This window comes from Lissotriton vulgaris, chromosome 7, assembly GCF_964263255.1.
Source record: "Lissotriton vulgaris chromosome 7, aLisVul1.2, whole genome shotgun sequence".
NCBI classification, from domain to species: domain Eukaryota; kingdom Metazoa; phylum Chordata; class Amphibia; order Caudata; family Salamandridae; genus Lissotriton; species Lissotriton vulgaris.
This window is the reverse complement of record NC_141695.1, coordinates 324215731-324229513: the sequence shown is the minus strand read 5'-3', so window position 1 is coordinate 324229513 and position 13783 is coordinate 324215731. Positions and strand designations below refer to the sequence as shown.

At 42.6% G+C, this 13783-nt stretch overlaps 1 protein-coding gene across 4 annotated transcripts in view; it reads right to left on the bottom strand.

Moving 5' to 3' along the window:
* LOC147701483 (AP-2 complex subunit alpha-1) overlaps nt 1-13783 on the bottom strand; it is a 323652-nt gene that overhangs the window by 212610 nt on the left and 97259 nt on the right. For all 4 annotated transcript variants that reach the window (XR_015297469.1, XM_086930156.1, XM_086930157.1 and 1 more), the window contains exons 4-5: nt 2215-2408; nt 1646-1775 (exon numbers count right to left, since the gene is read on the bottom strand). Coding sequence is in view for 3 of the 4 variants with exons in the window: in XM_086930156.1 (XP_086786282.1) it covers nt 1646-1775; nt 2215-2408 (324 nt within the window). In the remaining variant the exon portion in view is untranslated. The remainder of the gene's footprint in view (nt 1-1645; nt 1776-2214; nt 2409-13783) is intronic.

Genomic DNA, 13783 nt, shown 5'->3' with positions numbered 1-13783 from the left:
ACCGGTCAGGGAGGGAATCCAATTTAAAGCCATGTGCATTGCGCACAAGGCTTTCTGGAAGAATCAGCTGGTCCATGATAACTCCCTACCAGCCCAACAAGCAGCTCCGCTCAGCATCCTCCTCCTCGCCCTACTACCTAGGATAAAGAGAGCTAGATGCGGACGCTCTTTCTCCTACAACTCTACCAAGCTTTGGAATGCTCTTCCCCTACGCATGCAGACGGAGCCCAATCTCTTACCCTCTCGCAAACTCTTAAAAACTCTACTTTTTATCAATTGCCTCTAAAACCGCTGAGCTCTCTCTCCTGTCTGTGTCAGTCTACAGCCCAGGGATGCCATAGGGTAGCTATCACGCTATATAAATGTTTTTTTCATTTCATTTCATTACAAAAGCTGTCAATATTACAATCCATGACAGAGTAGCACATCTTGTAGTCCAAAATTATTTGTGGGTTGATTGGGATAGGAACCCTACTTATGGATCTGAACAATGGACTTTCCAAGATACAGAGCTGCTTCACTTCCTTTATGGAGTCATGCAAATTTAGATCTTCCATCTGCTACAGGAGAGTACTGAAGATCTGGCATGATATGCTCAAGCTCCCGTGTTGGCGGAATAGGCTCACCATGGTAACCCCACAGTGGGTCATCAACCTTCTCCCACAGTTCACGGGATCTATGGCATTTGATCAGAATAGCGACACTGGGGGAAGTGATGAGAGGGATCCACATGAAATCCTTCAGGGAGTTCCAAACAGAATTCCAACTGCATAGTAGCCAATTCTTTCGATATTTACAGCTTAGGCATTCATTGACACTCATAGAGTCCCCAGACTTCAAACCCTTGGAAGCAGAATGTTATCCAAGAAATACAAGGAGGGGAACATTTCCCGCATTTACAAATCAATAATGGCCAACAACCCCGATTCTTTCTAACAAATTCGAGAGGCCTGGGAGAATGGTCTAGGCAGTCTTACGGATGATAAGAAGCCCTTACATTAAGAGGTTTTCTCTGTATCTGTTCATAACTTTACAGAGCTCTTATACTCTTGCAGTTAGTTCGCCTTTGATAAATATATTTAAAATAAATAAATGTTGCTTCCAACATGAGAAGAGATGTGTCTCTTTATAAGAAAAATTCCAGGACCACTGAAAAAGACCTTCTACAGCATATTTAGTAAATATCGGGTGATTAAAAACTGCTGTCAGTGCATAATATTTTGACGCACACTACCAGATCAGACTTCATCAACTACCCAATAAACTGTATGTCTGGGGGACTGTCTTTGCAGACATACAGTTTATTACGAGTACAGACACTAAAGGGAGGAAGAACGCCTAATGAGCAAACAACACAGGTCAAAGAGGCCACCTAAAGACCAATCTTACTAGCAAGATACACTACTAAGGATAATTATTTAACGTCAGCTAAAAAACTGAATAGGTCTGTGTGGAAAAAAGACAAGAAATAACGTAAAAAGTGACTGAAGTCTGTCCTCAGGCAGATGACCAACAGTAAAATCCCCGGGGGCACATCAGTCCACCTCAATCATGGTGATAGCTGAGCAGGCACAATGCTGTGCTTGAGTACTTAAGAATGAAGAAACCCCCGGGGGCCCATGCTCCAAGTCTCAAAGAAGCATACCATGTGTTGATCATTCAACAAGTGGACAACTCGCGACGTCCACTCTCCCATGGGCACAAGGTCCGGAGACGTTTTGTAGAGTCGCAGCAGGCAAAGGGCAGCACTCTGCTTTACACTGTCCATTGTATCCCTAAAGTGGAAAGAAGCGTGGCTTGTCAAATGCATTGTACACAAAGAGCAAAGTGACACACAAGAAACTCACAAAATATTATGACAAAGCTTTCAGTCAAAACATATCAATGTATAAATAAGAATCTAACTCCTATTCTCCACACACAAGAACAACAAATGATGAAGAAAATGTGCACTCACTGCAGTGAGTCTACCACATGAAATACTCAAGCTAGAGAAAGGCAATACTTCATCAGTCACAGAGCACAGATGCTAGCACAAGGCATGTAGCCACATATACTACTCTCAGTAGGGCAGCACGTTTACAGATCAATGTAAAAGTGAAATAGAAATAAAGTATGAAATTCAAGCTGAGAAAGTACAAGGTCTCTTCCATTCTCCATATATTCATCAAGTGGCACACAAACAGACCCTTTATATAATGGGCATCTACTCACCCTGCCACCAGAATCTTTGGGATCTCTGAAGCAAAGGCCTCAGCCATCTCACGGCTGCCCACGTTGGCGATGCAGTGCAGGGATAGGCACATGAAGGTGGGGTTCCGACTGGCCAGGTCATTCTTGATGGCATTGTTTATGAGTCGGATGAGCTCGCTGTTGGAGTTCACCAGGACAGAGATAAACAAGTAGCCCTGTGTCCGGAGAATTGAGTAGAAGACATTTTGTCAAAGATAATTCCACCACATTACTCCTCTCATACTTAACAATCATGGTCATAATGCTTGACAAAGAACACCATTTCCCCTGGCAATCAAAATTTCTCTTACTTACAATTAATGCTCTGAATTTTGATCTCGAGTCAAGAAGCAAGATGACGCAATTCTTCTAATGCATTTAAAGTCATTAGATCAGATAACAAGGAGCATTAGGAAAGGAGACCTCTTAGAGAACTCTGACTGAACAGGGAAAACAAGAGGATAGGAACATACCAGTAATGCAGGGAAACTACGCGACCCTCTTGTTATGCCTGTCAGGTCAGGGCTAACAAAACAACACAGGAACGTTGTCTCCAAGAGCCAAAGAAGCAGTGCAGAATACAGACAGACCTGTGCAAGCACACTGACACAGAAAAACAAGAACCTGGCACACTAGATTTCATCTCCCATCAGGGCCTTTAATGCAAAACTATCACTGGTCAGTGGTTAGCAGATAACGAAAGGTCTTTGCTACCCAGAAAATGGCAGAATACCTGGGGTGTGACACACTTAACCAGTCAGTCTTTTCACCAGCTAGATTTAAGTAATTTAGAAAGAAATATCTCCACTCGATTCCACTTGACCTCAAGTTTGCTAAAAATGATGGAGCCTCTCCCTTGAGTGTTCTGAAATGACTGCGAAGAAGAATGAATGTTACAAAACAAGCAATTATATTGGGTGACAATACTACATCAGTACTATAACACAATAATTTGCCAACACTCCAGTAACCCTGTCCCACTCCCCCTGTGATCTATCAGACTTCCATAAAAAAACATCAATTTTTAACACAGTAACAATCTACTTCTGCACTCAAAACTAAACTACACCTTTCCATTCACACACTGATGGTATATCAGTCTGTACTGCATTCCACAACCTTTCAGCTAGGTTTGTACTACACAAACACCACAGACACACATTAATAGTTATAGCACATATGTGAAGGAATACACAGTCACTAATAATTTAATAGGCTTGCAACATCCGCAAGTAAACAGGAAAGGATATGTCTTTTAAAGTTAGGAAAACTCTTCCATCAGCTATGGCAGCTTGAAAACAGTCCAACATCAAAACAAATGTGTACATAGCTGAAACTTTGTCAATTACTGTTAGTTATTTATTTACTAATTTCTTATAGGTAGATATACCAGCATGGGTCAGTTTAGCAAGGAAGTCTGACAAGATACAAATATGATGAATAAGGTGGTGAGAAAGCCCAAACAAGTAGCCAGACAAATATAACTCCTGTAAGTACTTCAAAAAAACATTATAAAATCACAGCACGGAATGTACAACGTGAACATGTTAAGCAGCAATGTGTGAGAATTAATGGGTGAAAAATAATCAAATGTCCATGTTCTAGTCCTTTATAAAGAAATGTGAACAAATAAATATAAATATGCCATGGGAAGGATAAGTTACTTACCTGTAATCCTATTTCTCTTCCAGGGGTATCCTCAAAGTCATAAGCACTGAATATTCCCGCCCATGTGCGGGGACCCCGGAAATAATATAAAAAACTATATATGGAAATCACATATATACAGCTCCACAAATATGTATGTACATATATAATTTTTTCTCACACCAATGCAGCTCCCCATAGGAGGCTAAACAATGAAATTACCCATATAAATATTATTTGCAAACATATAAGAAACACCTGAGGGCAAGTAGCACTTGAACCTTTTTTTTTTTTTAATGAGCAGAAAACACTCATATATCATAAAAAAATGCAAAATAAAGCAGACATTTTTAGTCTACAGGCTGCATTGTAAACCAAAACCATAGAAAAATGAAATCATTTTCAACAAACTGGCACCGTGCCTTTAAGGAAACCATGACCCCCAGCTTCCCATCATGCCTCAGGGGTGACAGGTAGGTCAGTTGTTCTTTCCGGCTCCTTCAGTCAGGACCCTGGATTTTCAGATCCGACCTTTTTTGACTTTTCTTTCAAAAATATCTTCTAAATCTTGAGGTTTTTCACTTTCACTCGACGTCTTTTGGCTTCAGAGTGCTAGTGCTGCCTTTTTTGTGTACAGAAAAGGTTTATTTTTGTTAGAAGTGCCTTCCCTTTTCGACCCTTGCCATCGAAGACTTTGATGACGTCGAAACATCACTCGATGGCGAGGACTTCGTTGCCGAAGGTAACGGTTCCTCCGTTGACATCAACCGGGGCTCCGTCGACGCCTCACCACCGGCGTCCTATGTTGAAGCAGGTTACTCCAGCGTCGTCTCACCAGCGTTCGACGTTGAGTCATAGATCTCCGCCGAGGGCAGTTCACCGGTCTTCGGCGTCGAGACACCAGACACCCCCTTCGGCGTTGAGGCAGCAGCATATCACGACGTTGAGACAGAAGACGCCTATGACAACAACGTTGAGATTGACAACTCCGTCACCGGGCAATCACCGGTCGACGTCGAGACAGAAGTCTGATGAAACTACGTTGAGAAAGGAGGCGGCATCGGCGTTGGACAGGTGTTCGAAGTCTAGGGGACGCTCTAACACATGTTCAAGCCCCCCTTCTAAGAAGAGGAGGTCTTCCTCAAGGCAGATGTCTCTGCCCAGGTCCCAGGCAGCACATAGACACTCCAGATCTCAGTCTAAGTGCCCTTCAGGAGAGGCCTTTCCTCCAGTGAGCCTATCATCATCACCTTCAGGCTCTCAGGGTGCACACCGAGGGTCAACATCCAGGTCCCCGGAGGTTGTGATCTCGTCTTCGGACAGCGCAGTGTCAAGGCAATCACCAGCAAGGCCATTGCATGAAAAGGTGAACCCATCTCCTCTGGCACATTCTCCTGAGAGGAGAGAAGGGCAGAAGTCGCCTTCCATCAGGTTGTCTCCTAGATGGTACAGACCATTACATCACTGGGCTCCTGGCAAGGACACAGCGCGGGGGTGCTCCAGTCCCCATCACAGGTCTCCATTGGCTCGTTTGAGTTCCAAAACATCTAAAAAGAAAATTCATATTGCACAGGTGTGCTCTCCACCTTGGCAGAAAATTAATGGTGACCTGAGTTGCAGGCTGTGAGGGGCAACAGAAGAAACACTGTTGCATGTCATATGCATTTGTCCGGCATTTTGAAAAGAACAGCGCTTGTCCATTGTTTAATCAGCTCTCAGTCCGGACTTGCAGGCAAGCTGTCGAGGAGGTGCTGAATCCTGCACAAATAAGACTAAACTGCCATTTCATAAAATGTATGTCAATCCACGAAACAAAAGTAGGTTTTGTGCAGGACGAGTATTCACATGAAATTCATTTAAGTACATGTGGGATTTTTTACTTTTAATGTAATCAAGGGCAATCACAGAATCTTGTTTGATGTAAATTTGTCTGTGTTTTTTCAACACCTATTATGCTTGTGATGGTCTGTATTGATTCCTGCAAACATATGATTAAATTACAATTACATAAAATCTATGTTCAACTACAAGACATACTGAAGGATATTTGAGCATACACATGTATTTGATCTCAGTACGTGGAAATTTGAACTTTTAAAGCATGGATAATCACAGGAACGCGTTCAACACAAATTTTATTAATATTTATTTCTTTGATCAACTTTTATTATGGATGTGATAGTCTTTATTGACTCTGCATGTTTTTGTACAATAGACTTAATAAACAAACTGTTTACAAAATTAAATAACATTACCAGATTAATACATTTTATACACATAAAAAGCAAAATTGAAAGTATTAAAATGCTCTATAAATGTGAAGGAATTACAGACTGGAAGCTAAAACTGATACCTTGAGCTTGATTCGCAGGAGTTGTGCAAGAACAGCAAACAGTAGCATGGATACTTGATGACCTCAACCGAAGCACTAGTATGCATTGACAAAATGAGAGGATGCATGTCACGAGGGGGGCCAGTCCGGAACCGAAAAGAGAAACGCTATAAAAATGAAGCCAAGAGATAAACAGGTCTCACCTCTCTCCCCACTGCAACCCCAAAATTGGAACTGGGAAAAAACAACACTCTTCCGCCCGGACGAAGAAGCCGGACCCTGTTTCTTTAACTGGGCGAAGTTTGCGGAATGCCCCGCCCCTGAGTGTGTGACATTGATCCACATTCGGTCCATCACCTGTTGTGTTTGCATATTCCGCCCTAAGTGCGCTGGGGATGCCCAGACGTGGGTCCCAGGCACTCCACACCACTGGAGTCAAGCTAGCCGGGCTGATGAGAGGTGTTACCTCGAAACCGGTCCGGTCCTCGGATGCTTGATTCCGTTCTGGGAAGGACATGGCTTTTGTAGCTCGGACTGGACTGTTCCCATGGGGCACAGGGTCAGAGCTGATTTGCATATCGCCATTGTCTAACCCAGGGTGGTGTGGAGTGCAAAATAACGATGGATTTGGGCCCAGATCTTTGGACTGGGTTGAGTGTGTGACATTGATCCACATTCGGTCCATCACCTGTTGTGTTTGCCTATTCCACCCTAAGTGCGCTGGGGATGCCCAGACGTGGGTCCCAGGCACTCCACACCACTGGAGTCAAGCTAGCCGGGCTGATGAGAGGTGTTACCTCGAAACCGGTCCGGTCCTCGGATGCTTGATTCCGTTCTGGGAAGGACATGGCTTTTGTAGTTCGGACTGGACTGTTCCCATGGGGCACAGGGTCAGAGCTGATTTGCATATCGCCATTGTCTAACCCAGGGTGGTGTGGAGTGCAAAATAACGATGGATTTGGGCCCAGATCTTTGGACTGGGTTGAGTGTGTGACATTGATCCACATTCGGTCCATCACCTGTTGTGTTTGCATATTCCGCCCTAAGTGCGCTGGGGATGCCCAGACGTGGGTCCCAGGCACTCCACACCACTGGAGTCAAGCTAGCCGGGCTGATGAGAGGTGTTAACTCGAAACCAGTCCGGTCCTCGGATGCTTGATTCCGTTCTGGGAAGGACATGGCTTTTGTAGTTCGGACTGGACTGTTCCCATGGGGCACAGGGTCAGAGCTGATTTGCATATCGCCATTGTCTAACCCAGGGTGGTGTGGAGTGCAAAATAACGATGGATTTGGGCCCAGATCTTTGGACTGGGTTGAGTGTGTGACATTGATCCACATTCGGTCCATCACCTGTTGTGTTTGCATATTCCGCCCTAAGTGCGCTGGGGATGCCCAGACGTGGGTCCCAGGCACTCCACACCACTGGAGTCAAGCTAGCCGGGCTGATGAGAGGTGTTACCTCGAAACCGGTCCGGTCCTCGGATGCTTGATTCCGTTCTGGGAAGGACATGGCTTTTGTAGTTCGGACTGGACTGCTCCCATGGGGCACAGGGTCAGAGCTGATTTGCATATCGCCATTGTCTAACCCAGGGTGGTGAGGAGTGCAAAATAACGATGGATTTGGGCCCAGATGCTTGGACTGGGTGAGTGTGTGACATTGATCCACATTCGGTCCATCACCTGTTGTGTTTGCACATTCCGCCCCCTGGAACGTCACAGAGTCATACACGCTAAAACCAGGAAGCGAGGACAGGGACGTGTGTCCTACACCCGAAGGAGAACGCGAAGGTGGAGAAGTTGCCTAGCTGAACGAGAGGAGACCGCTAAAGGAGGAAGCGAGCGGAGAAGATCCCAATCGGCGTACGACAGAGCCAGGAGGTCAACGACACGGCGCATTGCCCAGCCACGCTTCAGGAGAAGCGTGGCTCACTCAGGTACGGGTGCGCATCTCGGGCTGCGCGGGGAGGAAGGGTTTTAAACCCCCGTAACTACACCGACAATAAACCCAGTCACTCCCTTTTCCCGAGCACTACTGGCACGGAGTACCTACCTGCTTGTTTGCCTATTGTTTGGTTTTGGGCACCGTGTGACTCCTCACTGCCCTTCCCTACCACTGATTCTTTTGTCTTTTCATTTTCCACATACTCTTGACCGGCGACTGGCCCTGTGAGCACCCTGGAGTGGAAGAAAAGAGGAAAATCCCTTCAAAGAGGGTGCCTATCCCCTGACAAGGAACAGGAAACCACCCTACCTTATTAAAGACACAGCCCAAGGCGGAAAAAACTGTTAAAACCAATAAAAACTGGGTTAACACCACTTAAAGTCTCTGAGAGTTCCTCTAACCCGCTAACAATGCATTAGGAGCAAAAAAGACAAAGTGATACACTAGAGTCTAGCATATCACTTTGTCATTTTGAAATAAAACCAAATATTAAACAGCTCCACCTTTCTATTTAAAATGAAAATGTTTTTGTACATTTGTTTGGGAATTAAAGAAAATATTTCATAATTTGTGTATATTTTATGCATATATTTTTCTGTCGTTCCGAATTTATGGAAGGTTCAAATCATGGAAATTGCCTAGGTGGGGTCCCCAGCTTCCAAAAGTGATTCAGTGAGGATGTATAAAATTCCAAAGATTCAGAACCGCTGTGTTACAGCAAATGCTAATGAAAATACTTTAACACCCATGAACTACTTTGTTTGCTGAGATTGGTTAAGTAAGTAAAAGATAGCTGAAAAAAATAATTAACAGAAGCCTAGATAAATCTGCAGTCCGGGTGGACTAACTCTGGAATAAACAAACATTCTCCAATTGTTTCAGCTTCGTGGGTGCATCTGGTTATTTGTCTACCTGACTATCAGAGTCACGGAAAGGTTCAGTTATGCAGTTGAGCCACAATGAAAGGCTCATTAATGGAGGCTTGGAAATTAAAGGCCAATAGCCTTACAAGATGTGGTGCTAAATATGATACATTCAATGAAAGATTGCTTTGAGCAGAATTATCTGAATAAGTAACTGATAAAAATGTATCACCATTCCACCAAACCAGTTATGCCCAAGACCATAATCCTCCTATTAGGCTGCTAATCTATAAATATGCAATTAGTGGAAATGATTTATTTAATACGTGTTTTATTGACTTTAAAGCAACTTTACACGACAAAGACAATGCTCACTTGTGGTGCAAACGGAGAGGCTGGTTTGTACCAATGATATTCTTATGAACAACAACTTTCGTAGTAGTGTTAAATTTTTTGACTGAATGGGGGAAATTGTTGAAGCTACAGAAATTGTATAACCAGTAACAATATGCAACTTATGTATCAATAAGAGGTCATCGAGAATGTCCATACTACCCTAAACTACCCTAAAATTAAAATGCAGTATCACTCTGTGTGTATTTTATGTAGGCCTGGCATGCATTTTTCGATTTAATATAAAATGTCATTGTTCAGTAAAACTGTTATGGTGATGTTATGGTTTTAATAACTACACAATAAATAATCATATTCATTTATTCTTTCGTATATATGCACATTCCAGGCAATGCCATAGCATGAATGTTCATTGAGTGTCTGTGTTACACTACAAAAAGTGGCCCGTTAGAGGAGCCGTAATCCACTTCAATGCCTAAGGAGCTGAAAAGGCAAAGCTTCTGCCATTGATATCATAAAGACATTTTTAATAAATGTTAATGCTATGGCTTTAACCTGTTCACAACTGAAAATTATTAAAGGCCTGGTCCAACTGAAATCCCTTTAGTTCCTATAGGGAGTGCTAAATACAGAAAAGAGTATCCATCGATGTTACTCCACCATACCATTCTTATGGTGGGAAGAATTACACCAATAGCTTCTACTCAGGTTTAAGCTCCTCCTACAGAAATCATAAGATTTTCAATTGCCACTGCACCTTGAAAGTGAATCAGTCATCAACATTCCCAATTGGTTTTGGAGTCAGTGAAGAAGAGGAAGCATGCCATGGGCATTATGCGATTAGTTTAGGCAATAGCTAACAAAGGAAGGAAACTGTAGAAGAAAAGATTTGCACATGAAACAATTCTCTTATGACAAATTAAATCCATACACAACCCACCCAACTTTGTAACTTTCTGGTCAATCTCATAGACATCTAATTCTGCTTCAGTTCTAACCGTTCGTAGAGGGAAATAATCTGCTTAATTCCTTCCAGGCTGGCTTCAGACTGACAGAGGCACCGAGTCAGTTGCTCTATCTATACCTTGCCACATCAGACAGAAAAATGCCAGGATGCTGTTAGACTGGTCTATGGCATTCAAAACAGAAGACTATAAGCTCTGGCAAAGCGTGTAGCCAACTTGGCAGCAACATTCTGGAGTGGTGCTGACCAGACTTCTGCAGCTACCACTTCCCCTTTCAGGTCTTCCCCATGCTTACTTAGTGCTAACCATAGCCCTTTCATCTTTAGTTTGATAAACGTTAAGTGCTCCCAATGATCCCTCTATTTGTAATTGTTAATGTATTTAATGTATTTATATAGCACTTACAACATCTGAGGAGGCATTCAAGTGCTTTTTCGGCGAGTAGCAAAGTACTCCGAAACCCAAGACGACATAATGATCCTTAGGAAGGCTACCTTCAGAACAATCTGAACTGAAGTATTTGTAACAAAAATAAAGACTGTTCACACTGAACTGAGGAAAGTAGTAATAGAATTAATGTTTTCTTTTCTTCCCAGAACTGGCGATATTGCTGAGACTTACTAATTAAAATTCTTGTTTTTTGAGAGGGAAAGAGCTATACCAACAAACAGCAGGTGGTTCATCTGTTTTCACCACTTCTGACTTATGAGAAAGTCTAGGTTACTACATACAGGTTATCCAGCTGTGACTCTTTGCCATACAATTCCCATATTCAGTAACCCAACACCAGATTCTCAGGTTTCTGCATGAGTTCTATTTGACAAAGGCCTAATAATAAAGCAACAGGTAGAAGCCATGTTTTCATCTTGGGTCATAGAGATAACTATATCCATATCTGGCAGATTACCAAACAGTAATGACGAAACTGGAGCCAAGTCCTTAGCTGCTTGATGGTGGAGAAGCTTCCAAAACAGAAGCTGTAGGTATGGACCTTTCTCTGTGCTCTCTGTTACATTATGATGCAATAGGACCGAATTACCCCTTGCACTACCCCTGTATTTATATAATGGATATTCCAAAAAGCAAGCTGAACCCCATTCACCGGTTTGTGGAATGCCTTATCATGGAGCCCATTTCTTACCCATATGTATAGAGCTGTACCATACTGGTGGACTTCGCACCAAACCGTATATGTATTGGAACAACAGAGTAAAGTTACTATCTTGGAATCTCAAGGAACATGAAGAAATGGCGCAATGGATTTATAAATAAAATGAGCTATGGTAGATTGTAATTAAATCAAAGATTAAAATGACAGAACAAAGTAATATAACACTTGTGTCAATGCTGTTAACATGATTATGCCTAATGTAGAGCCTATTACAGGTCTGTTGTCTTATTCAGGACCTAAATCCCTACTCTATGCTGCCTATGTGTTAGGACTTAGTGATGTTGTACTCGTTCTACCACCAGACATCTTGGAGGGATTTTGAAACCGCTGGCAAGTAAGCTTCTTGGTAATGTAAGTCACACTGAAGGGGCCTTCCCTATCTCTCACACACATTCAGCTAGGGCACCTGACAGCAATTAATCACCTGGGAAAGGCCTATAAAAAGACATAAGAGACAAAAGTCTACATTGCTCCTGGGTAACCTCCCCTGCTCCTTCTTTCCTGCCTTGATGGTTTTAAGGGCTTGATTTAGAGACTGACAAACAGGTACCCATCACAAACAACCTAATGAACTTGTAATTAGGCAGGTGGGATATCTGTCATGTGTGTGGCAGAGTACTTATCCTCCTAACCCTAAATCAGGCCCTTAGACTTTGCACTGGCCTTAATCTATTTACTCTCCGCAAATCAAAGGGAGCGTGTCTCCTTGTTTTGTACCCCTCTCGTGTCCCCTCCCATTTTGACTCTTTCACTCCTGATCCAGTAAAGCTATCCTTTGGGGCGTCTCTCTAACTGACAACTTGCTTATGTCAGCTCTCTATCCTGTTCCAAAGGGAATTATTACCAGTCCTTTGAAGTTTCTGGTGAAGAATCAGATTATCAGCAGCAGTGCATCCTGAATCAGGTAGTTTACCTGGGAAGCCTAGTGGTAAATTATAAAAATAAAATGATGCTCAGATTTCAAATGTTTTACTGATAGTTTCCTTGAGCTCACTTACTATCACTGGTTTCTGTTTCCCTAACCCTGGAGGGGGGGTGGAAGGAGGAGCCCGTCCGGCCTGATAATGGCAAGCAGTGGTCCCTGAACAATATTGTGAGGTGCTTCTTCGGATTCACTCCTGAAGGTCTCCAAATGCCTACCTCGATGCTAGTTGACTAATTTATCACCGTTTGGTGTACAGGCTTTGTGTAATGCAAACATGCAAGATGTGAGAAAGTAACAAAAGGTATTTGATAGTCACCCATATGAAACAAAGAAAAGGAAAGGAACACACAGTCATTATTCCTCCAGTGCAGTGTTATCTGTCTGACCTTTATTCTTATGGTCAGGGAGGTTGCTGAAAGGAGTGCCATAATACTTCATAAGTACTATAAAGAATAATTCCCTTTTGTAGTGATCCAGTCTTAAACAATGGTCAGAACTTGATGCTACATGAAACTCCAAACCACTTCAAAACATATGCAATGCAGATGACTGGTCACATTTACTTATATAGTTATGTGTTTGTTTAGAGCAAGTCATGGTTTCACATTCAACCAACAAAGGTTGAGTAACCCAAGGAAGGGGTGCCGAAATAGCCAGCTTGATTAACTAGATCACAATATCAAGAAAGAAAGTTTTAGGGTAAAGCTGATTTATATCTACCCTTTCCTGTTTTCAGTTTCTATTTGTTTTGATTTCTGGTTGTTTTTTTCCAGTGTTTTCATAACCTGTAAAAATATGTTGTGTTCAGCATTTACTTAGTAATGTACCATAAAAAATATATAGAGGGCAGAGTTTTTGCAGTGCTTATAAAGAATAGCATTTTTGATCTCTACAATGTCTAGTTCTTTTCTATTGACAGTTCTCCCTTCCTTCCTTCTACTTGTCCACTTCCTTCTATACTTCTCTTAAATATTCTGTTCCACAACACGTTTCATTATTTTTTTCACCTCCGTATCTGTTTTATTTCACAACACTCCAACTCCTCTTCCCAGAAAATTAGTCCAATCGTATGGTCCTTAGTCTCATTGAATGCCCATCAAAGATGTGCATGACTGGAGATATGTTTGCACCTCATTAAGATTGACTGAAGCAGGTAAAATGTTAATGGTGGGCAGTTAACACACCTTCCTGAATCTTTTTCCATTAGTCAAATGGTAATGATCAGCTGTAAACGGTGTTGGAAGTATGATTCCAAGCACTGGAAGAGCCCTCAGTTAGGCTCTGTGTCCCCGGTAGCAGCCTTCTAAACCCAGACAGCACGAAACGGTTGCTGCCAACCAGAGACATGATTC